The sequence below is a fragment of the Alternaria arbusti genome (genome assembly GCF_024043155.1).
Source record: "Alternaria arbusti strain BMP 1465 chromosome Unknown scaffold_17, whole genome shotgun sequence".
NCBI classification, from domain to species: domain Eukaryota; kingdom Fungi; phylum Ascomycota; class Dothideomycetes; order Pleosporales; family Pleosporaceae; genus Alternaria; species Alternaria arbusti.
In genome coordinates, this window is record NW_026249957.1 from 188,797 (window position 1) to 213,405 (window position 24,609).

At 53.3% G+C, this 24,609-nt stretch overlaps 5 protein-coding genes across 5 annotated transcripts; 3 read left to right on the plus strand and 2 right to left on the minus strand.

Moving 5' to 3' along the window:
• Window positions 1-877: 877 nt before the first annotated feature.
• On the plus strand, window positions 878-2,406 carry J4E86_009429 (uncharacterized protein; the record flags this gene model as incomplete). Its single annotated transcript, XM_051449935.1, has 4 exons — window positions 878-965; window positions 1,010-1,609; window positions 1,669-1,790; window positions 1,843-2,406. The coding sequence occupies 4 exons, from the start codon at window positions 878-880 to the stop codon at window positions 2,404-2,406; spliced, it is 1,374 nt and encodes a 457-aa protein (XP_051298780.1).
• A 527-nt stretch (window positions 2,407-2,933) lies between these two features.
• Window positions 2,934-4,184, plus strand: J4E86_009430 (uncharacterized protein; the record flags this gene model as incomplete). The annotated part of the gene is made up of 2 exons (XM_051449936.1): window positions 2,934-3,169; window positions 3,224-4,184. 2 exons carry the CDS (start codon window positions 2,934-2,936, stop codon window positions 4,182-4,184), a joined length of 1,197 nt encoding a protein of 398 aa, XP_051298781.1.
• Window positions 4,185-12,086: 7,902 nt separating this feature from the next.
• On the minus strand, window positions 12,087-13,376 carry J4E86_009431 (uncharacterized protein; the record flags this gene model as incomplete). Its single annotated transcript, XM_051449937.1, has 3 exons — window positions 12,087-12,172; window positions 12,224-12,496; window positions 12,548-13,376. 3 exons carry the CDS (start codon window positions 13,374-13,376, stop codon window positions 12,087-12,089), a joined length of 1,188 nt encoding a protein of 395 aa, XP_051298782.1.
• A 3,703-nt stretch (window positions 13,377-17,079) lies between these two features.
• Window positions 17,080-18,271, minus strand: MRP9 (37S ribosomal protein S9, mitochondrial; the record flags this gene model as incomplete). Its single annotated transcript, XM_051449938.1, has 2 exons — window positions 17,080-17,171; window positions 17,368-18,271. The coding sequence occupies 2 exons, from the start codon at window positions 18,269-18,271 to the stop codon at window positions 17,080-17,082; spliced, it is 996 nt and encodes a 331-aa protein (XP_051298783.1).
• A 226-nt stretch (window positions 18,272-18,497) lies between these two features.
• J4E86_009433 (uncharacterized protein) lies at window positions 18,498-23,331 on the plus strand (the record flags this gene model as incomplete). The annotated part of the gene is made up of 5 exons (XM_051449939.1): window positions 18,498-18,527; window positions 18,591-18,780; window positions 18,957-19,694; window positions 19,745-20,019; window positions 21,445-23,331. 5 exons carry the CDS (start codon window positions 18,498-18,500, stop codon window positions 23,329-23,331), a joined length of 3,120 nt encoding a protein of 1,039 aa, XP_051298784.1.
• Between the last annotated feature and the right edge of the window lie 1,278 nt (window positions 23,332-24,609).

Below are 24,609 nucleotides of genomic sequence, written 5' to 3' on the forward strand. Positions count from 1 at the left end.
TCGGATCACGAAACACCAGATCGGTGACTGGTAGAGCGGTGTGAGATGACAGGTAATCTGATCGTTGATGAGGGCTTCCCCGCCATCCACAACGCTACTCTAGATCGCGCATGCTTCGAGCTGTTATCTCGACGATGCAAATCCTTGGTTTCGAAAGAAATGCATCTGCTCTCGTATGCGGGTATGGCCGTTTCGGATACGCGGCTACACCAAGACCCTAGCAGCACACATCCCACCCGATCATCCGGACAGCGCAACTCCAATGACGAGTGGAGAAAAGCATCTGATCTTCCCCGCATCATCCTTGACGCAGGAACCGATGCCACTGCCTTGATCCAAGTGCAGCCACCCGGACGTCGCGGAAGACTTGCTGCTGTGGTGACGGCCTAAGTCCTCGGCGCCCAAGACATTTCCAAGCGCCGCCAATGCCATCTTCAAACTTGGCGACTTGCATTACGCACACCAGCCCCTATGTACAACGACAACCGGGACCTGCGCGCAATCAATGATAGGGGAGGGCCTGAAGGGCCAGACTAGATGGCCAAGCCAATCGTGAGTTTCGTAGTCATTTTAACGAGTTTAAACGACCCAACCCTAGCCTCGTACCAACACCGAAGGATGACTACCAAGCGTTGCACTGTCGCCCAGCTACTGCTGCGGCTCAACGCCGTTACTTGGCTGACGGCCGAAGGGGTTTCATAACATCACGACTCGCCATCCTAGAATGTTCGTTCTCTCGTTTTCCCTCGCTTCCTCCACACTAACCTCAGGCTCCGCTCCACGTCGCTCGCTGTGTAGTGCCTCAGGCGCACTCGTTAATCCACGCATGCCGAATACCCAACACCTGTCTTTCGAGTGATACCCCGGGGCTTCCGCCATGAGACCTTCGAACCTTGTTTTTGCAGCAGTCGGCCTGCTTTCCACATTCGCCACTGCGCAGCTGGAGTTCAATGTTGACGATCCAGGTGCGCTCACTGCAACTGTTTTCGGACCCCACTAACATAAATAGCCTCTATTAAGGATGCGACAAAAGTTGTTGCAGCGGGCTTAAGAGAATGGTACACTGGTGACAAACCCGGTGATGTACCTGGAAACTTGCCAGACCCATACTACTGGTGGCTATGCGGAGCCATGATGAACTCGTTCATCGACTACTGGTACTACACCGGCGACGACACATACAACAAGATTGTACAGCAAGCGATGGTGCACCAAATCGGCATCCCAAGAGCCTTTATGCCAGAGAACCAGACAAAAACACTAGGAAACGACGATCAGGCTTTCTGGGGAATGGCTGCCATGTCAGCAGCGGAAAACAAGCTTCCAGATGTCGAAGGAGAAATGTCGTGGTTGTCACTCGCCATCGCCGTATTCAACACACAGGTACCGCGCTGGAATCCCGAAACATGCGGCGGTGGACTCAACTGGCAAATTTTCCGATTTAACCCCGGATTCGACTACAAGAACACAATCTCCAACGGATGCTTTTTCAACATCGCAGCAAGGCTGGCAAAATATACAGGCAACGAGACGTATGTTGAGTGGGCCGAGAAAGCATGGGATTGGCAATACAGTGTTGGTCTCATCAGCACAGATTACCACTTCTTTGGTAAGGATGCTCTTGAATATATTTCAGATGCTATACGTGCTAACAAATACCTTTCCTAGATGGTACCAGTGAGAGACAAAACTGCACGGAAAAGAACCACATCCAATGGACCTACAACGCTGGAATCCACATGGCGGGTGCCGCAGCCCTGTGGAACATGTCAGAAGCGAAGGGTGATACGGTAAGACTCCTTGAACCTGACCCAACTCCACACTCATTCTAACGCAACGAAGGAACGAGCAGGCAGATGGCGAGAGCGCCTGGGCGGCGTTATCAACGGTACCGACATCTTTTTCCAACAGCAAGGAGCCCCAGACGTCATGATCGAAATGGCCTGCGAACGCAACGGACTGTGCGACCACGATCAACGATCCTTCAAAGCCTACCTCGCCCGCTGGATGGGCTGGTCGATGCTAGCCGCTCCCTGGACGCGCGACCGCATCATGCCCAAACTCCGTGCCTCTGCCGTGGCAGCTGCGCAACAATGTGGCCCCGGAAAAGGTGGCTGTGGTCTGAGGTGGTGGCAAGGTGGAAACGACAAGGAGGTGGGCGTTGGAGAGCAAATGTCTGCATTGGAGGTCATGCAGAATTTGCTTGTTGATCAAGTTTCTGGTCCCGTCGGACTTGATAATGGTGGAATAAGTGAGAACGATCCTACTGCAGGAAGTGATGCGGGTCCTGTGCGTGTTGAGCATGACTCTATCACGACAGGGGACAAGGCCGGCGCTGCGATTCTTACTCTCATGGTGTTCGCAGTGTTCTTTGGTGGAGGCGCTTGGCTGATTATGAGCGAATAGTTTCATTTCTTAATTCAAAGCATTTTCGATTTCATTATATTGCGCGAACTGAGGCATTGATACTGACTGTGCACTCGAGGCTCTATCATCGACAAATGTCGACAAGAATGCGGGGTGGAGCGGTGCCATACTTGCCAATAACGTACACATCTGACGCGTGAAAGCAGTGTGACTCCAAACCCGCCGCACCGTATACGTGTGTATTAAGATCTGCATGCATTTGTAATGCCCCCGTTTTCCATGTGTATACACTGCAACCTATGAGAGGGCGTGGCATGACATGAGTGTGCAGATCATTCCCCGAATGAGCGAGGATAGCGACTTCCCAACTCGGAATTAGCGCGTGTATACCTAGGTAGCAGCTGCATCACCTCACGCCAGCTATCCAGCATTTGTAAGCTCTCCGGCTATACCTCCGACATCATAACGACGATATAAGGCTGCTACCAGAGCTGCCATTCTCGAACGACTATTCAGTACTTGTCTGGTCGTACAATCGCAATCGTGGACAGTAACCGATAGCAAACATGACGTCAGCTAAACCCTTCAGCACCGTACCAGCAGGCGCGCAACAGCAGCCCACACCCTTCGAGCTGCATGTTGAGGAACAGAAGTTGCAGGACTTCAAGACTCTGCTCAAGCTGAGTCCGGTCGCGAAAGAGACGTATGAGAACAAGCAGAATGCGGGCAGCCATGGCCAGTTTGGGATCAGCCGGCAGTGGATCATTGATGCGAAGAAAGAATGGATGGAGAAGTTTGATTGGTACGAAGGCTCGACAAAGAGTTGAATAGGAATGGCTGCACTGACACGTTACAGGCGCAAGGAAGAAGACCGCATCAACTCTCTGCCCAACTTCAAGGCCACCATCAATGACGATGGCGGTAGCAGCTACGACGTCCATTTCGCAGCATTGTTCTCCAACAAGCCAGACGCTATCCCAATCGCTTTCTTCCACGGATGGCCTGGCTCGTTCTTGGAGTTCCTACCCCTCATGGAAGTTTTGAGCAAGAAGTACACGCCAGATACCCTCCCTTACCACATCATCGTACCATCTCTCCCCGGCTTCGCTCTGTCCTCTGACCCGCCACTGGATCAAGACTGGAAGGTGGCGGACACATCCCGCATCATGCACAAGCTGCTTCTCTCCCTCGGTTTCGGCGCATCAGGATATCTCGTTCAGGGCGGTGATATCGGCGCCTGGATCGCGCGAGAGCTGGCATCTACGTACGTCGAGTGCAAAGGTATGCATCTCAACTTCATGCACACAGTCGACATCAAATCCTACTCTTCACCTGAAGACGAGCTCAGTGCAGCGGAGAAGAAAGGTCTTGAGAGGATGAATGAGTTCATGGAAGTAGGCAAGGCCTATGCAGTTGAACACGGCACGAAGCCTTCCACCATTGGCCTCGTACTGTCCAGTTCCCCTATGGCGCAACTGGCGTGGATCGGCGAGAAGTTTATGGCGTGGACTGATCCATCTACCACGCCTTCCGTCAACACAATCTTGTCGGATATCACGCTGTATTGGCTTACTGGCTGCTACCCAACGTCAATCTACACATATCGAGAAGGCAAGAAAGTCAAACATGTGGACAAGCCGACGGGTTACAGCTATTTCCCATATGAGCTTTCGCCTGTTCCGAAGGCCTGGGCGGCGAGGACAGCGAACCTGGCGTTCTTTAGGGCGCACGAGAAGGGCGGTCATTTTGCGGCATTGGAGAGGCCCGAGACGCTGTGGGCAGATGTCGAGGAGTGGGTCAAGATGGCTTGGAAATGAGTTGGTCGTGGCGGTGAATTCAATGATTGTCATGAAAGATAGGAAAAATGATGTGCAAGCGGTTCAACGGGTTTAGCCTGAGATCGTGTCAAACTTAGTAGCATTGACGATAAGCTGATGATTGCGATTGTTTGTGTCGCCCGTTCGCAGCTGCCACGGTAGAGTTCGGCCAATTTGCAGAGCAGCTAACATGGCACCTTGAATAGTCTCGACGTCGCTGCCTCACTCTCTAAAGCCCATGCGGGGATCATGATGGTCGAGGCCGTCAAGTTTGGGACCGAGTAAGGATTTAATCGATAGGACCGTAAGCAGCTAGCGTCGAGGCTGTGCCCAAGTGTCACTCCGCCGATGACGCATGTCATACCAATAACACGACCGTGCCAACAACCACGCTGCATGCCTAATCCTCGCTCGTAACATGAAACGTGCCACATAGCGGGCGGTGCCAAGTAAGCAAACAGCAGCAGTAACAGATGAATAAGATCGCGACAACTATAACTCCTCCCATTGCTCACAAAACCTCCTTTTCCTACGCTCGCTCGTTCGTTTCGTTGTTTCCTTCTGCCGGTTCTCCTCACCACTCGTTCCTCCGGGAGACCGGCTAACACGGCATCGACGCCCATCACCAACAATCGCGATCATGGCCCCTTTCCAATTCGGAGATTTGGGCACAATATGCAACTATGCGAAAGTTAAATACGAAGAGCGGGCGGAGACGAAGAGGCGTCGCAGCTACAGACGCTCGTCCAGCGACCCCACCATGAACGCTACTATACGCAAACCCCACGGCAAACTACACAAACCGCCCAAAATACAGTCGCTACATGAAAGAAAAGAGCGTCCGCGCAATAAATTGCAGAAATCTAGACCGCAGAGTGTTATTGGGGTGGTTAGGCCGCCCGTTAGTTTGTTTGCGCTGGAATACGATCCTTATCCGTATAATACGCAGCCGAGTCAGTTTTTGGGTGTGTACTCCAGTATCAATACTGTCACGGCGGCCGCGTTTCGACATGGCGCGTATACGTTCTCAAGAGAAGGGCTGTTGGATGGAAGCGAGTACTTGAGTCCGACGGGTCGCATCAAGATTGTCTCGCATGCTATACAGAGCGTTGGTGTTACGGCTGCGGTGCCGGTGGATAGGACTAGCAAGAAGATTGATGACGGGGTTATGAGGCTGGATATTCCGCATCCGCTCAGTCAGCCTGCGCCGCGGTTCGACAGTCAACAGGATCTCGACACGCAAAACGTCAGCAAGGATGCAGTCTTTCTGGCGCTTCATGAAGGGCCGCAGAGTGCGTACTGCATTGGGATGTTCACGAGTAAGAGCTTGGCTTGGGGTGCTTGCTTGAAAGATAAGGCGTGGCTTGAGTGGTCGGACCCGTTGACTGAAGAAGAGAGGAGTGTCGAGGAGGACGATATGCCGCGGATCTCTGCCAGGCTCGTGGGAAGCGGACGACATGCGTGGTTCGTGAGGGCTTTTGAGGTTGATGGAAGGTGAAGCGGACGACCGAAAATACGACATCACTCATGCTCAGCACTATGCGACGTGCCAGTCGCATACTCGCTACGTTACCTCAGCACGCCCGAAGAGCATCGACAGGCGAGCAGATGCGCAGCCTTCCGACATCACGCCCATCGATCACAAAACACGGCGGAAGGCACTACTACATGTCCGAAGCCGCAAATATCGGCGACATACATTATCCCGATGTTTTGGAGGGCCATGTGCTACGTATGCCGGTGCCCACAAACATCGAAGCGATGATGAAGATCATCACCATGTATATACTTCGCCGAGGACACCCAAAGTACCTTTGATACGGAGTATGGTACCGATACGTCTCAGGCAGCAGCAGCTCGGCAAACATCATTTGGCTTTCATGGAGTTTTGGTGGAACCGGCGTTCACTGTGTAGATGAAGGAGAAGGCCCCTAGAATGTACAAAAGATCCATTTTATAGACTATAACGACATGTCGCCTTGGCGGCTCTCTTCGTGTTCGCTCGCATATGGCTTCCCATGACAATATTCAGTTTCTTCAGAGGAACATGCGTTACATCTTTCTTTGTTTCGATGAATTTTGTGGAAACCATACTACCGTCACAGCGGCAATTTGGGAATGACGACCTCATCTCGCCGCCGACATACTTTCTGTTCCATGATCTTTTTAGAATTGCCCAACCACAGGTCATGGCTTCTGTGCCTTCTATCTTTGGTAAGGGAAGCGGTGGTAATGGAATATTTGAGAAGAACAGAGAGTCGATTTATAGACGACGTGGATCGAGAGACCGGCGCATGAATCGTATGTCTTGCGTTTTAGGCAGAAGAGGAAACCACATGAGGTTGGTAGTAATCATTTTGGTTGGAAGAGCAGCGCAGACACTTTCGAGAGGCGAGACAGCCTTTTGGAACCCGAGACTGAGGAGACATGAGCGCGAGATGCTCGCTTTTAGACGAAGAGAAGATGCCGGCCGACATCGAATAGCTCTTGGTCGTTTTTGGACGGAAGGAGGAAGGCACTCACATGCGGTGCTCGTCTTTCAATTTTTGTGAGAAAGAAGCAGATAGAGGTATCGTCTCCCCATCTTGCCGTGGATGTATTTATATAGCGCATCAATGCCGAGATATGTGTTCAGTGGAGTAGTTTTTGGAAAAGAGAGGAGAGAACGCGGCATGGAGTGAGGCGATACCATTTTTGGTCAGAAGAAGAGCAAAGGGCCATCCATTTGTCCAAGGCGCGTTTTGATATCAGAGTGAAGTAAAGTGTGGTGCCTCTTCTTCGGCAGTAGTGTGACTTTATACCATTCTGCGCTAGTGTCATGACATCGAAGCGGACATGGTGCGAACAGCACAGCGGAATCGCTGCACATGATAGTGTCGTGGTCTACGTTGGACACGACGGTATCACAGAATACAGGCTAATGGTTCTGAATTTGAGTGAAAACAGGGCGCTGACACATGGACTTGGCGCTTTGAGTTTTGGATATGGGTGTAGGCAAGGATGTCCTCGCTCATCCTCGTCATACCAGGTTGCGAATACGGTTATGGTCATGGCATCCGATTAATGCGGAATTTGGAGAGATGGTAATGCGGAAGCGCTCGACAACGACACTTCCGTTGCGTGTATTAATTTTGTGGGACTGACGGTTGGAGCAGTCATTCGACATGTCGTCATTTGTTTTCGGGAAGGAATGAAATGCGGGGTGATCGTTGGACGCACGACAGATCTTTCTCAGCCCATGTGAGCTTTTGTTCTGAGATTTGGAGAGAAGCCGCCGACATAGGACAGCTCGAAAACGTTTTTGGGAGAAGGCAAAACTCACATGCCAGCGCTCTCAAGTTGTTTCGGAAGAGTACAGTGTCAAATATGTTGGTAGAAGAGAAAGGAAGAAGCGTTTCAGGCGAGCTTATATAGCTGTCTCCTAGCTAGAGCCTCCTCTTCGCGGAACTCGATTATGTGGACGTGGCAACTTGGTGTGCTCACATGGTAATGTCGAGATTAGCTTTTGGAAAGCTTTCAGAGCCAAGGAGAAGAGGGGCGTAACCTCGAATCCATGGGTTTTGCGACAGCCCGTCTTCATGGGCTGGATGTCTTTTAGTTTTGATCGCTATGCGCTAGGTCATGTGCGCACCACGCTGGACGACATCGAGGCAGAGCATACGGTGTTCGTACAACCACTTCCGTCATGTTACGTTTCCCGCAGGACTTTTGGTGTGTCGACACTCCGCATGAGTCAAGCATGCGATGTTTTAAGAGAAAAAGAAAAGAGCGCACACATATGATCCTTCCCGTGGAATTTAGAGGAAAAGGCAGCCGCACATGTTTTTGTCGTGGATTGTATTTTAGGAAGCAGACTTTGGAGTGTAGTGTAAGACAATAGAAGGTAAAAGAAGTATCGAAGCTTTATCAAGCCGTCGCTGGCTCCGATGAGTGGAAAGAAGGCGGAGAAGGGAGGACATTTTTTGACATGCTATTGTTTTTGGAGAAGAGCAATCTTCTCATGCGGTCATGGGCTCAAGTTTTTAGAAAAGCCAACTTTGAAGTGTGGTTTGGAAGGAAGAGAGGTATCAGACTCGCAAGACTTTATACACTTGCTCGCTGGTAGCCTAGGACTAATCCATGTCCAGACACAGCGCAACAACACATGCGAAGACATTTCGTTACTCTTGATATCTGGACGATTAATGAGAAGTCCCGCGGCACACATGAGGAGATTTTGTTGCATCTTCTGGCGCCGCCAATTCTACACACACGCTCTTGGGAGGTTGTCCGTGTTCTGCCGATCATGGCAGGGACAGTGAGTGTTTTCGTTTTGAGAAAGCTTTCCCACAAACAGCTTCATGCAGCAGCATTATGGGTTTTTTGAGAGACAGCGCAGAGACAACATAGCGGTTTTGTGACCGACATTTGGTAGATATTAGGAGGACGATTTTATGGTAAGAGTAAAGAATGAGAAGCAACGATTGAGGTATTTATATACACATCAGCTATGCTATTGGCGGTCAAAGGTACAACTTTGTTCGCAGTGTTTGCATGTAGTTGCAATGCAGGCACAGCAACTGGGAAAGACATGCCGTCATATAGTCAGAGTTTTGATCGAAGCCGGTAAAAACATGATATGTTGTAATGGTGATTTTGAAGTAGTTGAGTGAACAAGAAGTCGAATCTCAGTTCTCATGGGTAGGAGCACTGCGTCGTTTTAGTTGTTCAGAGGATGGCGGAACAAACACATGTTTCGAGCTAGTGAATTTTGAGAACAGCGAGCAGAACACACATGTTTGCTCCAGTGAGAGTTTTGGAGAACAGAAGTATTGCTTAGATGGTAGATGAGAGAACAGAGAAAGGGTTGAAGAGTGGTATTTATATCAATCGCTGGACTTGGTAGGGTGTGCTTGGCATGCTTTTGACGCATGTCGATGTTGTTCGAATACATGGAATTGTTTTGGTGGCTTTCTGTTGATGACCAGGTGCTAAAACTTGCTTCAATTGACATTGTCGAGAGCATGTAGTCTGATAGCTCTTTTGAAGTCCTGACATGCTCTTGTGTCCGAGGACTTGGACCAAGCGACTAGCTAAAAAGCAAAAGTTCGTTCAGGCGTGATGATGTGAAAATTGTGTTACTCGAAAAGATTACATCACACTTCAAAAATGTGACACTGATTCCCGCTTTCTTTTACACATACATCGTGTCGTTAAAACACATCATTGGCTCACGCTGCTGACACGATCAGTGTGACTGAGTGTGCCTCCAGCGTCTCGTATTGCTGACTGAACGAGAGTTTTGTGGATACCGCGATGTGGCGACGCGGGTACAACATGCAACTATCCGACGCACGCCTGCTCCACCTGCAGGACCGGGTACGACACCAACGAGGTCCTGTGCCTGGTGGCTGCCACGCCAATATGTCAGAGCTTGTAGTTTCCGAACCTGGATCGCCAGAGGCGCATGTCAATCTGTAGGTGGCCGCCGATCGCCTATTGATATCGCGGCCCGTGCGACGTATACGAAATATGACTATGGTGTTGTTGTCTCTCAACAACCCGCGATCGACATGTCGTGGTCGTTTGTAATATGGCAGGGTGGTCAGACGGACAGCGGAGGGTAGAACAGTGTCGGTCGAGCGAAGCGGCCGTCGTTTCTGCAGCGATCATGCGCAGCAAAGCAGGAGAGCGGTGTGGTTACCAGCAAGTTGGGCCTGTACAAGGTAGCATATTCTGATGGGTAACTGCATTGACAGCTCGCGATGGTGCAGGGTTCCACACCCCCTTGCGTAGCCATGTGTTCGAGAAGCCGGAAAGATCGCATTTTCTGAGTTTCCCCTGGCGCTATCGTGATGGGATCACGAGTCAGATGGGCGCATGTCTATCTCGACAGAGTGTGTTCTTCCAATGATCCCACCCTTGCATCACGCTTGATAGGCAGCCTCATGCGCTCGATCGACCAGGGTGTGTCCGTGTTGAGCATGCAGGAAGTATGCCGCTTGGGGCTTGCGGAGAGTTGTGCAGCCGAATGCAATGAAGCTGTACCGCGAGATGCGGAAGGTGGCTGCAGGATCGAAGGCGTCCACACTCGCTGCTTCTTCGGCGTTCATGTACAATTGAGGAGCTGATGTGCTCCCAGGGCCAGGGAGACGAGCCGGTCGTCTCCCGCTATCAGGGTCCTCGGCTGCGCAATCATTGGCGGTTGATCTGGTTGCTGGATCTCGAGGCGTGCCGGTGGCTAAAAGACGCGAGAGTGATGACTTCAGCCCATCACAAAAGCAGGTGCGTACCCTGGACGCAAGGCACGCGCAATGCTAGGGCATATCAACATTACCAGGGCAAAGTATTGAATATTGAAGGAAGCGGGGCAGTGCGACGGCAGCGCTTCACGCGATAATAGCCACCGCGTCCTCTGCAAGGCTTGGTCCCAATTGCGAACGGACCTGTTTGAAGATGAAAATATGAAACTGCGAGTGTCAATTACTCAAGCGGGGTAGCTGCAAATATTGAGATGCTGCACCTATATCCCGATCTCGTAAGATCGCCGTCAGTGTTCAATAGCCGGCATGCGCCATGATGTGCTGCAAGGTCTTAATGTCCTTGTGATAAGATGTGATCACGTAGAGGCGCTTGTTAGCGATGATTGTGGCGCCTGCGTCGATCCGGTTTTCTGTTCCCGTAGCTCCAGCTGGAGGTCAGATCTTGCTTTTGACACGGCCCAAGCCTCAAAATATGCGTGAGGCGCTAAGACTGCGTCGCCAAGTCGCCGTGCATGATCGCCTTCCCTTTATCGGCTCAAGGCGTCGAATGATGAGTAAGTGCAGCGGATGCCTTCGCATTTGTCAACATGCGAGGCTGCAATGGCGCCTGTGGGTCGAGTTGGGATGCGTAAAGTGAGGCGAGAAGGAACGGATACCCTTGCGGACCAGGGAAGGTACGACCAGAACTTGGAAGAGCGACTCCACCATATAGAATCCTTCAGAACAGCGCTTCAGTTTACCTCGGGAACAAGGATGTCTGCAATGAAGCCATGTAATTCTAGTACAAATTCTATACTACAGTTGCTGCCCAACCACGTCGTTGCATCGGACCCGGGAACCCGACCGTTGATGACAGATGTCGTTCCCGCCCTACCACCTCAGGCTCGGAGAACTGCCTCGTTGCCGCCCAATGCGGAGACGAGGTGTTGTTCTCTGGTCGAGACTTCGAGTGTCTTCGTTGCGAATTCACCGGAAGCTGCGAGGGCGCAAGGACGATCCGGTGGTATCCACATGCATTCGTGCCGGCTCTATCGATTGTCCTTCCACCTCATTAACCCATGCGTCATAATACACTCCGTAAGATATCCTCAGCGCCCGCGCCGGATGATCTGTTCCAGCATCAAAACCCAATAGCAAAAGCAATCAAGTACAGATGCTCGTAGATGCACGTATCCATGTCGTCAACATGAACCATGCGTGCCATTGCGTTCGTACCATAACCCTTCCCCACTTTTCCCCAATGCGAACACAAAAGACGAACAAGAGAATGGCCTGAGAAAAGGCTGAAAAAGAAAAGTGAAGACGTGACTCAAAGCCATAATGCTCGACGACTGCGAAAAACCATGGATGCAAATGTTGGACAGAAGGAAAAACCGATGCAGATTGACTTCCGCAAGAAGCGGTCGATGTTCCTCGGCGTCCCAATGGCTGTGGAAGGAAAACCAATACGAGACACCCTGAGAACAGTATATGTACAAAAAGAAGCAAGTGAAGTCGTCTCGAATGCGCTGGATGAGCGCGTAGTGCGGGTATAAGCGTGCGCATGGACGGTCTGTAGCAAGCCTCTCGAGATGAGGGTCAATGCGCTGACAGGATGGCGCTCGGGAGCGGCACTGCGATCAGCCACGAGCAAGATCGTCGCGACTAGAACTTGCTAAGATCATCGCCGTCGCGCTGTGGAGGTGGGTCGTTGTACAGATGGACCAGCGCCGACTTCTTCGAGGAGGTCCATGCAGGAAGTCAACACTGCGCAACGTTAGTATTGTGATCAGGCAATGAAGGCAATGTGGTACTGACTCGCTACGATTTCCTCTTCCCATACTCCCATTTGGTAGTCAACGAGGCCGTGCTTCTCCATGCTGTCGCAGTTCTTGACAAGTTGAGTGCCCATCTTCTCGAGGAATTCCCAATCGATGAGTGATTTGGGAGGCTGCGGTCGCTGGCCCGTGGTGGTCATCTCCTGCGTCATGGTCTTCTGCTTCTGCAGCGTGGAGAGCCAGCAGGTGTTGAACTCTTCCCACAGCTGCAGGCGCTGTTGGTAGTAGGTTTCGTCGTCGCGTACTAGGCCTGCTGCGGTCAATTCAGTTCCTCGTTCGATAATGCGCACACCGGGGAACTTACCCAAAGTCTCGGCCCAGTGCAACAGCCAGTCGGACATTCTGAGGAGCAGTGTGCCGGCTTCGGCGAGGCGGCCGTCACGGACATGCTCAAACGTCTTCTTCAGCTCGTTTTGGTAGTTTCGATAGAAGTCGTCGTACTCGTTGCCACTATTGGCCTGGGGCTCGCTGTAGTTGCCCTGGGAATAGCCGCCCTGGGAAGGCGCCTGATGGGGGTCTGTCATGCCAGCGGCAGTGAAGGCGGGCGCAAGGGCTTCTCGTCCGACCTGAGCTTGGGGAGCGGAATAGCCTAATGAGGGATACTGGGAAGGAACGTTTTGCGCCGCGATGGCAGAGGCAGGTGCGCTCGTGGGCCCGCTCTCATAGTATTGGGGTTGTGCCACGCCAAAGCCGGTGCTCAGGACCTGTATAGCCGAGTCCCTGTTCTGCTGGTACTGTTCCACAGGCTCATACTGCGAAGAAGGCTGCGCCGCGGCCTGGGCGCCCGGCACGCTGTACATGATGTTCTGGCCGTAGGGCGAGTACTGCTGGGGCGCACGCTGGGCCTGTTGTTGCTGGTCGGCGGCATAGTCCTGGGCGCCATAGGCTACGGCAGAGGGCTGAATCGACGAGCCAAACTGTGCACCTTCACCGTAAGCGTAACCGTAACCCTGAGAGCTGGCGCGACTTCCGGAAGAGGGGACGGATGTGGGTGGGGCAGGTGCTGTCAAGGGCGGCTGCCTGAAGCGATCGGGTGCGCTTACCACTGGATACGATGCCTGTGGTGGAAGCAGCGTGCCTTGCTGGCTTGCGTAACCTGAGGGAGTATGCCGTGGCCGGCGGTCATTGTCCATCCCAACCAGCCCGCCTTTATACTGCAGACTGAAGGGGGGTTCGAGAGCCCGGTACCCCGAGGGCGAGACTGGCGGCGTCGCGTAATTGGCCAGCTTGCAGACTTGCGGGATGTAGGTGGTGGAGGGCCGGCGCAAGAGGTGGAGAGGCGAAGGCGCAGGTGTAGTCGACGTATGCGCGGACTGATGGAAGAGATGCGGTTTGGGGCGGGGTGCGTGAGAGGACCAGAAAGAGTTGATGGGTGATGCGGGCCAATGGTGGTAGATGTATGACGTCCGAAATTGGAAGACGAGATGCTCCCAGGTCCAGATGGTTTGGATATAAACACGGCCCTGACGCGTCGACGAGCGACCAATGCAGCCCAATGATGCAGGAAAAGAAGCTCGCGCAAGAGCCTCGGCCAGCCACCAGGATATCCTCGCTCCGCCTGCAGGAAGATGACTGCAATGCAATGCTCAGACGTCCGGGATTGGTCCTCCCGATGCGGTAATGTTGGAGAAAATGTGTGCGCCGTGTGGATCAGCTAAACACGTAGCCACTAGGTGACAGCGAAATTGTCCGGTAGATGCAGGCGTGGAGAACCCTGTGTGGGATGGGCTGGTGGTGAGGCGACGCTTATGCGTGAGATGTTTGAAGGGTAGTCCTTGCAAACAGATCAGTGTTCCAACGAGTCGGACGGAGTAGTGGCCGGCCTAGGAGATGGTCTCAAACAATCTAACGTCTGCCTTGCGGTAGCTCAACGGCCTAAACGTACGCTGGCGTTCTTCACGATGCAGTGTCTTGGGGCGCACTGGGCGAGCGGGAGTACATGCAGAGACGAATGAAGCGTTCGGTCCGAGACAGGATTGAAAGTGCGACGGATGCTAAGATTGTAATCGGATCGGTTGCACTGGACCGACGGATGAAGTGAAAGGCTCTGTTATAAGAGGCGTGTGAGTTCGACGTCAGTTCACGGCTGGCGCAGATGCTCACAGGGATGCAAGTGGGGGAGGGTGGTGTGGTCGCCGATGGTAGCCAGGCTGGAGGAGGGCAGAAAGAGACGTGGGCGGGAAGTGATGCAGTCGCGCTACATTGGGAGAGCATCGGGCAGTGTGGGAAGCAAAAAGGAAGTAGTTCGCAAGCCACGCCGGCGAACAGACTGTAAATACTTGGACCAGGGTGTTGAAGCTAGAGGAGAAAACAATGGTGGGTACCTGAGAAGTGGGTGTGGCTGCAGGTCGGGCGAGCGAGGGCTGACGAGTAAGACGACTCTACCAGCTCTGGATGACAGCGACCATGCGAAGTCTCCGATTTCCGATATGGCCAGGGCGGGGCTAGCAGTACCCTGTCTGCCATGGTTACGGATCGCCCATGGTGGATCTGCAGGCGTCTGGGCAGCCACACTGCAGGGCAGCATCGCGTTTGCTATGCGTGACCACTCGATGCCGTCGATACGAGGGCGCCGTCAGCGCCAGCACGACGACAAAAACCACGAACTCCATCGTGGCTTCCTTCTTCTTGCTCTTCGGCGCAACCAGATGGCGATTCCCGCCCCGCGGCTCCACAGCGGCCAAATGTCGCAGCTGGCTGCTGGCCCAGGAACTGCTCCTCTCACCCAGCTGGGCTTGGCGGCAGACAGTGACCACGCGCCACATGGCATTTGTCCGCCAGTACGCGTGAAGAGCTGTAGGACAAAGGGGCCCGACGCACCGTGGGAAGACTAACCTTCAGGAGCGCGTTTCCGCCATGTTTCATGCCGCAGGCGTCCTTCGGCTCTTGAGGCGCCCTCTCCTGCTGCCAAATCACCAAACGGATGTCGAACTTGGATAGCCTCACGGCCGGCAGTGTCTCGTGTAGGTAGGTGCTGACAGGTGGGAGTGAGAAGGTTTAGGGGCTATCTCGGGCTCCAAACTCGATCCGTCCTTTCATCTCTGCAGCGCTGCAAGTTCCCGTCCACGCGCAGGGATCTCTCGCCTGTGGTCGATCTTGCCTTGGGCCACTTCACCCATCAGCCTCACTCGTCGATCCTGATCCTGCGAATGGGGACCTTCCCTTTCGAACTCGTGGACTGACGCACACTCACTCAAGCCGCGACCTCGCGACCTCGCCATGCCTTCTCCACGCTGCGACTCCTCGAATCTTACATGTGCGGTACGGTGGGGCTCTAGCGCCATCTCGGTCGCTCCTGCCGGCAAACCTCACTGGTTCTTGCCGCGAACCTTCCGTCATTTTTTCAACACGGCACGCTGCAAACGCTACCCACCGCCGTTTATTCAGGCTAAGAGCACGCCTTGCGCTGTCACTGACACTTCAATTGCACGCTCTGGCGCGCCATACGCCGCGCGCGCGACTGTCCGGAACTTTGCGCCATGAATGCCTGTTCACGTGCTCACCGAAGACTGCAATCTTCTGGAAGCTTTGCAAAGGCGCACAGCATGGCTCTGCAGGACGCAGCCATCGCGTCACGAAACCAATGTCGTTCAACTTGCCCGCTTTGGTGCGATCACTGTCCAGACGAGTGCGTCATTCGGTACGGATGGCGATCATCAGGTGGCCCTGGCTTTCGCATCAACCTCCACCACCGCGCTTCGTGAAATGATCAAGGACCACGGCGAACATGCTTCGAGAAGGTTTCACTTCGTTCGACAAACGTCTGACTCGCACTCAGCTGCGACCACCTGGCAAAGTCTCGGGCGAATGCCGTGCTCGACCGTTTACGCGTCGTGCGGGACACGCGACAAGGAGTCAAACAGGGAGCTCCCATCTCCAACGAAGATCCAAACGGCAGCCCATCTTCTAGTGCCAAAGTCTTCTCATGCCTCCTGCCACATAACGTTTGTCCGCGACATGATCCGGAACGACCGAAAAGCAAGTGCAAGCGGATATAGCACAGACGTCGTGGTTCAAATATCATTGGCCGCCCTATGACCATGTCCAAAATAGAACATCGTGAAACGAGTCAGGGACGATCACCGCAACTCTGCGCCCGCGATCAGCCGGTCATATGTTGACTCTTGTCGCATGTGCCACCGGCAATAATAATTGGCCTGAGCATCTTGCTGTTGCAAAACTCACAATGCACATTTGCCTATCTAGGGTCTTGGTCGAAAAGCAGTCATGAATGCGAATGCGAGTTTAGCGCAAACAGAAACACATCAGGAAGGCATAAGTTATCGCATCAGTATTGAGTGCATTGCGTGCTGGTGGTGGCGCAGCCATTCATGCGATATACATTTGCTTCCTCTTAGCAAAGTGGTCTTCAACAGCTGTCAGGAACGGACCGAGAAAGCAATAACAGACAGTAGTGAAGCAAGGTTGAACCTGCATACTTGCTCGACATGAGACTGAACCAGGGAAGAAGCATAGTCAGCAGGGCAGAGCGGCACAAGGTTCAAGGCCTTGTGTTTCTGGACACACTTGATCGAAAAGCATGACCCTGTCCGGGCAATGCCGCACCAGATGAGGATCGTGTGAGCACATGGCCGTTTGGGTTGCGACATTGACAATCAGGCGAAGAATTGGTCATCTCCACGTGTCGTATGTACAGCACCCTGTTCCATGCAAACAGCGACAAGGTACCGAGAGTAACATCAACACTTGCTTGGACATACAAGACGAAATTGAAGCACATTCAACAGACGGCGTCTTGACATGTCTCATCTTACATTTGGCCAGGCTGACACTGCAGACGACTAGCGATAAAAGGATAGTATACACACAAGCAGCTCATCGCTTGACCCAGGTGGGCATCTTTCGCGCCTTGACGTGACCTGGCTTCTTCCTTTCCACCTTCCTTGGGTCGCGCGTTATGGTTCCAGCTAAGGAGCAGTCAGCAATTGGATCCGGAATGCGCAGGCGAGACATGTTTGGGATCATCCAGGGGTGTTGACTGCGTTTTGAGGCGTAGACGTGGGCATGTGTCAGCCGCGAGGGCTGCATAGACAATGCTCATGGAACGACAGAACAAGCAATGCTGGATTGCAAAAGGCACGGATAAAGAAAACATTGACTCACCTCGTCGCAGCGCAGGCTTCAGCGCGGGTTCATGGACCAGCAATGACTTCGCTACAGCTAGAGTCATTGCTTCCGCCTGGCCAGTCAGGCCACCACCCTGCACCAGAGCAAAGACGTTGTACTTGTCAAGACGCTGAGTAGCCTTGAGGGCCCAGACAGCGCTCTCGCGGTGATGCAGCCGCCCGAAGAACTCTGAGAGGGACTTGCCGTTGACGAGCACTTCACCCTCGCCTTCTACCAGCCAAGCCACAGCAGACGACGTTTTTCTCCGCCCAACGCCCTTGGCACGCCCAAGCTCATCAATCACGCCAGGCTTCGGAACAATGTCACCGGGCTGGTTGGGCTTCTTGTACCGCAGCATCGCCTGCACAACCTCGTCGGGCATGAGCGCGGGGTGAATGCAGTTGAGCCTCCGCAGTATTTGCAGCATCCTGTGATAACGCGCCGTCTTCACCGGCTCGTTGGTCATGATGCGATACTGCTCGATCGTCTTCCAGGCCACCTTGGGTGCCTCTGCGGGCGGTATAACAGGTAACGTAGCGACTTTTCGAAGGAGAGCGGAGAGGGAGAGGAAGTCGTCGGTGAAGGTGGGCTTTGCGCTGAAGTAAGACGGCGATGCTGGGACGACGCGCAGTGTTCGTAGCGAGTCCTTCTTTTCGCCCTTCTTGCCGCTGCCTTTTGTCGTCGCTTCCAAGTCAATTTCGGGGGCCGCTGTGAATGGTTCCCGTATCTCTTCCTCTGTAACCTCTGCACGTCGTACGGCTGTCGTCGAGATGCATCTCCGTACTGTGGGTTGGAAGCTCCGTTGAGCATATCGCATCGTGCGTTCGCACTGGGGCCGCGGTCGACTGCCCAGGGCATCGGCCGCCCTCCAAAGACTCCTTGAAAACTCCCTGCTTGCCATTGCGCCTGTGGTCGACAGCGAATGCACCGTGGTAGCGCTGTCAAAGAACTGCCACCTGCCACAACTGACGACGATGGATGCACGAGCCACCTGCAAATCGGCTAGACGAAATTACGGTGGACTGTGCACGCAGGTCTCCTACAGCCCCGCCTCCCTCAGCCTTTTTTCTTCACAACTCCTGTCTTCCACACACTGATTGTTAAGCTCAACCACGAACTCTACAATCATGTCTTTCGGAAAGCTCTACAGCTACTCGGTACGTCGTCGCACACAGGCACGCGAAGTCGCACCGCAATGAGTCCTAACAGCAAGCCAACAGGGTAACCCGCGTACCACCTCTCTCCTGGCCGTCGCGAAGGAGAATGGCCTCGACATCGAGTTCGTCGACACTGAGCCAGCCAAGGGTGTCTCTGAGGACTACCTGAAGCTCAACAAGCTCGGCAAGGTCCCTACCTTCGAGGGCGCTGACGGCTTTGTCCTCTCCGAGTGCATCGCCATCGCTGTCTACCGTAAGTGCTACCCCGCGCGTTCGCTCCTCCTCCCTGCATAATATGATGTCGAATGAATTCATTCAGTTATCCCTGTCTGAAAACTATTGTTGAAAACTTACTATTCTGATTTGCCTCTACCACATCTACTCCGTCTGTCCAAAATTTGGTGGTGACTCAGAGCTGACGGATTCCAGTTGCCTCGCAAAACGAGAAGACCAGCCTTCTCGGCAAGACCAAGCAGGACTACGCCACCATCTTGCGATGGATGTCCTTTGCCAACACTGAGGTCCTCTCCCCCCTCGGTGGCTGGTTCCGCCCCATCCTCGGCCGCGACCCTTACAACAAGAAGAGCGTCGACGAGTCCCAGAAGGCCGCCCTCAAGGCCGTCCACGTCATTGAGGAGCACCTCCTTACACACACCTACCTCGTTGGTGAGCGTCTGACTCTTGCCGACATCTTCGCTGCCAGCATCCTTGCCCGCGGCTTCCAATACTTCTTCGACAAGCAATGGCGCGACTCCAACCCCAACACTACCCGTTGGTACGAGACCGTCTACAACCAGACCAGCTACTCTGCTGTCGCCCCCAAGCTCGAGTTCATCTCCGAGGCGTTGAAGAACGTCGCACCCAAGAAGGAGGGTGGTGAGAAGAAGAAGGAGCAGCCCAAGGCCGCCCCTAAGCCCAAGAAGGAGGAGGCTGAGGAGGAGGAGGAGGCACCAGCTGCCCCCAAGCCCAAGCACCCTCTCGAGGCTCTGCCCAAGGCCACATTCGTCCTTGACGACTGGAAGCGCAAGTACTCCAACGAGGAGACCCGTGAGGTTGCCCTCCCCTGGTTCTGGGAGAACGCCAACTTCGAGGAGTACTCCATCTACAAGGTTGACTACAAGTACAACGATGAGTTGACCCTCACCTTCATGACCTCCAACTTGATCGGTAAGTCAAATCACCTGCAATTTATATAGTCACATTGCTAATTCCTTTAGGTGGTTTCTTCACTCGTCTCGAGGCCAGCCGCAAGTACCTGTTCGGCTGCTGCTCCGTATACGGACAGTCCAACGACTCCATCGTCACCGGTGCGTTCATCGTCCGTGGCCAGGATGCTCTCCCCGCCTTCGATGTCGCTCCTGATGTCGAGAGCTACGAGTTCACCAAGCTCGACCCCACCAAGGAGGAGGACAAGGAGTTCGTCAACGACCAGTGGTCGTGGGACAAGCCCATCACCGTCAACGGAAAGTCCTACGAGTGGGCCGACGGAAAGGTGTTCAAGTAAACGCTTCGCCTTCTTTTTGAAGTGTTTGCTTTGATTTATGATGCGGATGATTAACGAACTGGCATGGGTATGGATAGGATGACGGATGAGGATTCATGAGATCACGCTGGGCAGCCCTGGTGGATCAGTGATACTGCCATAGCCGTTAGAGGCTCAAAATGCTGCACAAGAAGTTCATGATACCCAACACACAATATTGTCTCGATACTGTGACGTCTGTTCCAAGCTTGTACTTTTACTCTGCTAGTCTCGTCATGTACATGTGATAGATCTTAAGCGCTTGTATGCGACTGCGTTCCTTATCGCGCACTCAACAGATAACGAAGAGTTTGTCTTCCCTGACACTACGTTGCCTAGCAGGTGTCAGGTGTTCTCAACCCCAGATCTGGGCTCGAACTGGGGTGGGGCCAACAAAGTCGTGGCTTGTCGAGCCGAGCCTATCATTGGTTGTAAGAGACAAGGAAATAGCCCTAGCCAACCGCCGAAGCCGTCCAACGAAGGCTGGAAAGAACGGCGGCGTGGGCAAGCGCATGAGGCACATGCATGTCTTTGATCCTCGAGTCCTCACCTCGATCTCCATCTTGTCAACTTCTACAACACTGAACCGCGCCGAGATTGCGGTCCCGCGACGGAACTATCACGGTGACATTCGCGCGCACGGCCAAACACAGCCATCATCACAAGGCACGCCTGAGCTGAGCGCGGGCGTATTTGTCGTCATCCGCACTTTGATTTGCGACAATCGGTACCTTTTTCGCACAACGGAGGAAGAGCTGGAATCGGAACATCAGGATTAGCGCGACAAGAACCGCGCAATCATTGTGCACATAATTCCGGCTTCCTGCGTTATCAGTTGGTGGATCGTGCTCCGGACGACGGAACGGCGGCCATCGGTTCACGCAAGTGTAACGTGCAACGGTAACAGAACAAACTGGTGATCTGGCTTCGCGCTACGGAAACGCGACGCAAGGATTGAGCACAAGAGTGGTTTCCGGCTTTAAAGGTGGGAGGTGCGAAGAAGAGGGAGAACGTCCTCGTTGAGTCTTGACGCAAACAGAAGATTCTAAGGAAAGAGAAAGTGTGTTTTGGGACAAAGAGCAAGCAAAACCGGATTGTGCTTGTGCATCTTAAAACAGCTTGGGGAAGAGAGGCTAAGAAAATTTATCAGTTGAACTGGAAGAGGAAGACAAGAGGAACACCAAGGGAATGAAAGAAGATAGCGCGAGGGTGGTGAGGAGATCATCTGGAAATTCGGGGGAACCTGCGATTCAGGTCATCTGTCTGGTAGGTCATTCTGTGCTGGTTGTGTTTGTCGATGTGGCTAGAGGCATTCTCATATATGCATCAGATGTCGCCAATCGTGCAGGTCGACAAGCAGATGTGCCGTCTCGCAGTAGAGGCTAACACGAACAGGGCTCTGGAGGTGGACCAAGCGAAGACAATGTCACGGGCTTCCTCGTTCGATCAACAGCAACAAACTGGGCTAAGAACTCCGTCATAGCTGTGGATGCAGGCTCCCACCTTGCATCGATTACCCGCATACTTGGTCAGGATTTCCCGCTTGTCTCCGACCCGGATCCAGCATTATCGACCCCACATAACGGTAATGGAAATGGGAATAGCAGTGACGCGCATATAGAGTCGCCGTCGCCGGGCACTGGGCATGTCTCGCTCTCCGACGAAGATTCTGGACCTGAGACACCAGATTCTGAGCAGGATGTACCCGTCACAATTACTACGCTGAAAACTGGCGCATTCGCGGGGTTACCTTTCCCACATCTAAGTGCCAGGGCAAATGCGCTACATGTTGTGAGAGAGCACATTTCGACTTATCTCATCACCCATCCACATCTCGACCACGTCTCGGGCTTCGTCATCAATACAGCAGCTTTCCACAATACATCTCGACCCAAGCGGTTAGCAGCACTACCATTTACCGTCAACGCGATCAAAAATCACATCTTCAATAACATCATCTGGCCTAACCTGACGGACGAAGACGGAGGCGTGGGACTAGTAACATTCCAACGGCTTGCAGAAGGCGGTAACATTGCGCTGGGTGAAGGAAGCTCAAGAGGTTACATCGAAGTGTGCGACGGCTTAGGAGTCAAGGGCTTCAAAGTAAGCCATGGCCACTGCATGCAGGGACCTGGCCATGTACACCGCGGATCGAACGCCAACCTACTGGAGACCTCAGATCGGCAAAATGCAAACCCTTCTCAGTCGTATGGTCAATCAGACGGACTTGAAGGTCGTTCACAAAGCTTCTCTATGACTACACAAAGCGCACCCGGCACTCCAGGTTTCAGCGGAAGCACAGAAGCCGGCCGACGAGCCAGCGGTGTCACAGTTCCTCAACCCCAGCAACCGCAATCGCAAGATCACTGTGTGATTGACTCAACCGCCTACTTCATTCGCGCCGAATCTACCCTGACGACCCCAAAACGCGAGATCCTCATCTTCGGCGACGTTGAACCAGACTCCCTCTCACTTTCCCCACGTACACATCAAATCTGGACGGAAGCAGCTCCAAAGATCGCCGCCGGCACTTTGAAAGGTATTTTCATAGAAGTCTCATACACGAACGCGCAAGCGGACGCCGTACTTTTCGGACACCTAGCACCCCGCCATCTACTCGAAGAGCTCAGCTCCCTCGCGGCCATGGTAAAAGACAGCAAAAAGCAGCACGAGCGCGACAAAGAAGAGCTCCGCTCACAGAGGAAAAAGAAGCGGAAGCGAGCCAGTGCAAGTAACAACCTCCAGCTCGAAAGTCTAAGTTCAGCCGAGAATGGAAGAAAAGTCAAGATGGGCGGCTACCTAGGTGGAGTAGGCAAAGGGATAGATTCCCCAATTTCGATAACAAACCACTCGCAAACCGACGATGAGACAATGAGCGACTTCCCGCTTTCGAGGGGTGACACGGGGACGAACACGCCTGTTCCTTTTCCACCGCCACTGCAACATCATCAGTCTCTTCAGCGGCATCAGGATCAACCACAGGATCAGCAAAATGGCACCCCCGGGCCACCTCCATCCCATCCTTCTGCACCAGCAGCGTTCGGTCTGTCATCCGTCTCCGCTGAGCACAACCGCGCCATGCTCTCTGCGGCATTCGATTCTCCGCTCAAAGGCGTCAAGGTCGTTATCATCCATGTCAAGGATTCCTTCATGGATGGGCCGCTAGTAGGGACTCAGATTCTGAGGGAGCTGAGGGAAGGGGAGGAAGCATTGCAGGAGCAAGGGAAGGGCTTGGGGTGTCAATTTGAAGTTAGCGCTGCGGGAGAGAGTTATTGGTTCTAATGGCGTTTGAGTAGGGTTTGGTCAGATTGGATTCAAGATGATCGGGCTAGAGAGGGGTGTGGCTTGGCGTTTGGGGGATGAGCTTCGGCTTTGTCTTGGGGGGTTCTTGGTTACTTGAGGGTTACGATATATATATGTGTCTGAGCGGCTACTTTGAGTATTTGGGGGAAAGCGCGTTGGGGTCTGGGGATACATGTAGCATCATGAGTTTTGATATACCACTGCCTTTGTTACCACCGCAGCCATCGCATGAGCTGCTGTCTGCGTTTAACCCTCATCCATAACGTACCCAAGCTAGTCCAGCACCAATACTTCCTACACTCTTCACCACTACATCACCTCCCAAACACACGTTCCCTCCGCCTCGTCTGCCGTCGTATCCACCACTCCATCCCATCAACAAGCGCCCTATTCCCAATCAGAAGCGCACCCTATCCACATCGTTAGCTTCCGTACTCAATCCTACTCCTACTCTAATATAGCCTCTCTCAATTCCAACAACATACCGGTATTCCGACAAACCACCACCCCGCAATCCACATCGCCGTATCCACCGTATAAAACGCGCCCACACATCCCCCAGCCCATAAATTCACCGTCGCACAGCTCATCAATGTGCGTGTTAGGGGCGCGAAGCGGTGCCGTGCTCGGGGGCGGTGCCAGAGGAAGAGCATGAGGGTGTGGAGGAGGATGTTCGACTGTGGTAGGTAGATTAGTACGTCGCTTCCGTAGTAGGTAACCTTGGAAGGTGGAGAAGGGGGGAAAGAGACGGGGGCAGGTAGGTAAATAGCATGAGCGAGGGAGCTATCATATTCAACGTACAGGTATGAATACACTAGTAATGTAAATAATATTGAGGTCATGGATGTTGAGCCCGCCGATAGCCATGAGTGCGCTGCATGCGTAGGCCATCACCGTGCCGGTGGCGATCCAATACGGAATTGGATTCCAGTTGTCACATGCTATGCGTACTGTCCGGGTTCGTTGCAGTACTAGCTCTGAATCTGTGTCTGTCTCCATGGTGGACTGGTTATAGGGGATATAGTGAGGAGAGGGCGTGAGGGCATGCGCGGCGGTGCGAGTTGTGAGGTGAAGGTAGATACATGGCGAAAGACGCCGGTGTCCAGCCACATGATGTATCAGCTATTACACTGTTACTCTACTATGTAAAGGGTCTTGACTACTTGTGGTTGTTGTTCGTCCCTGAACTGGTTTGACGATGGGCTCCCGGAGGGTACCATGGTACTTGCCTGCAATGCCGAATGAGCGATACGCCTT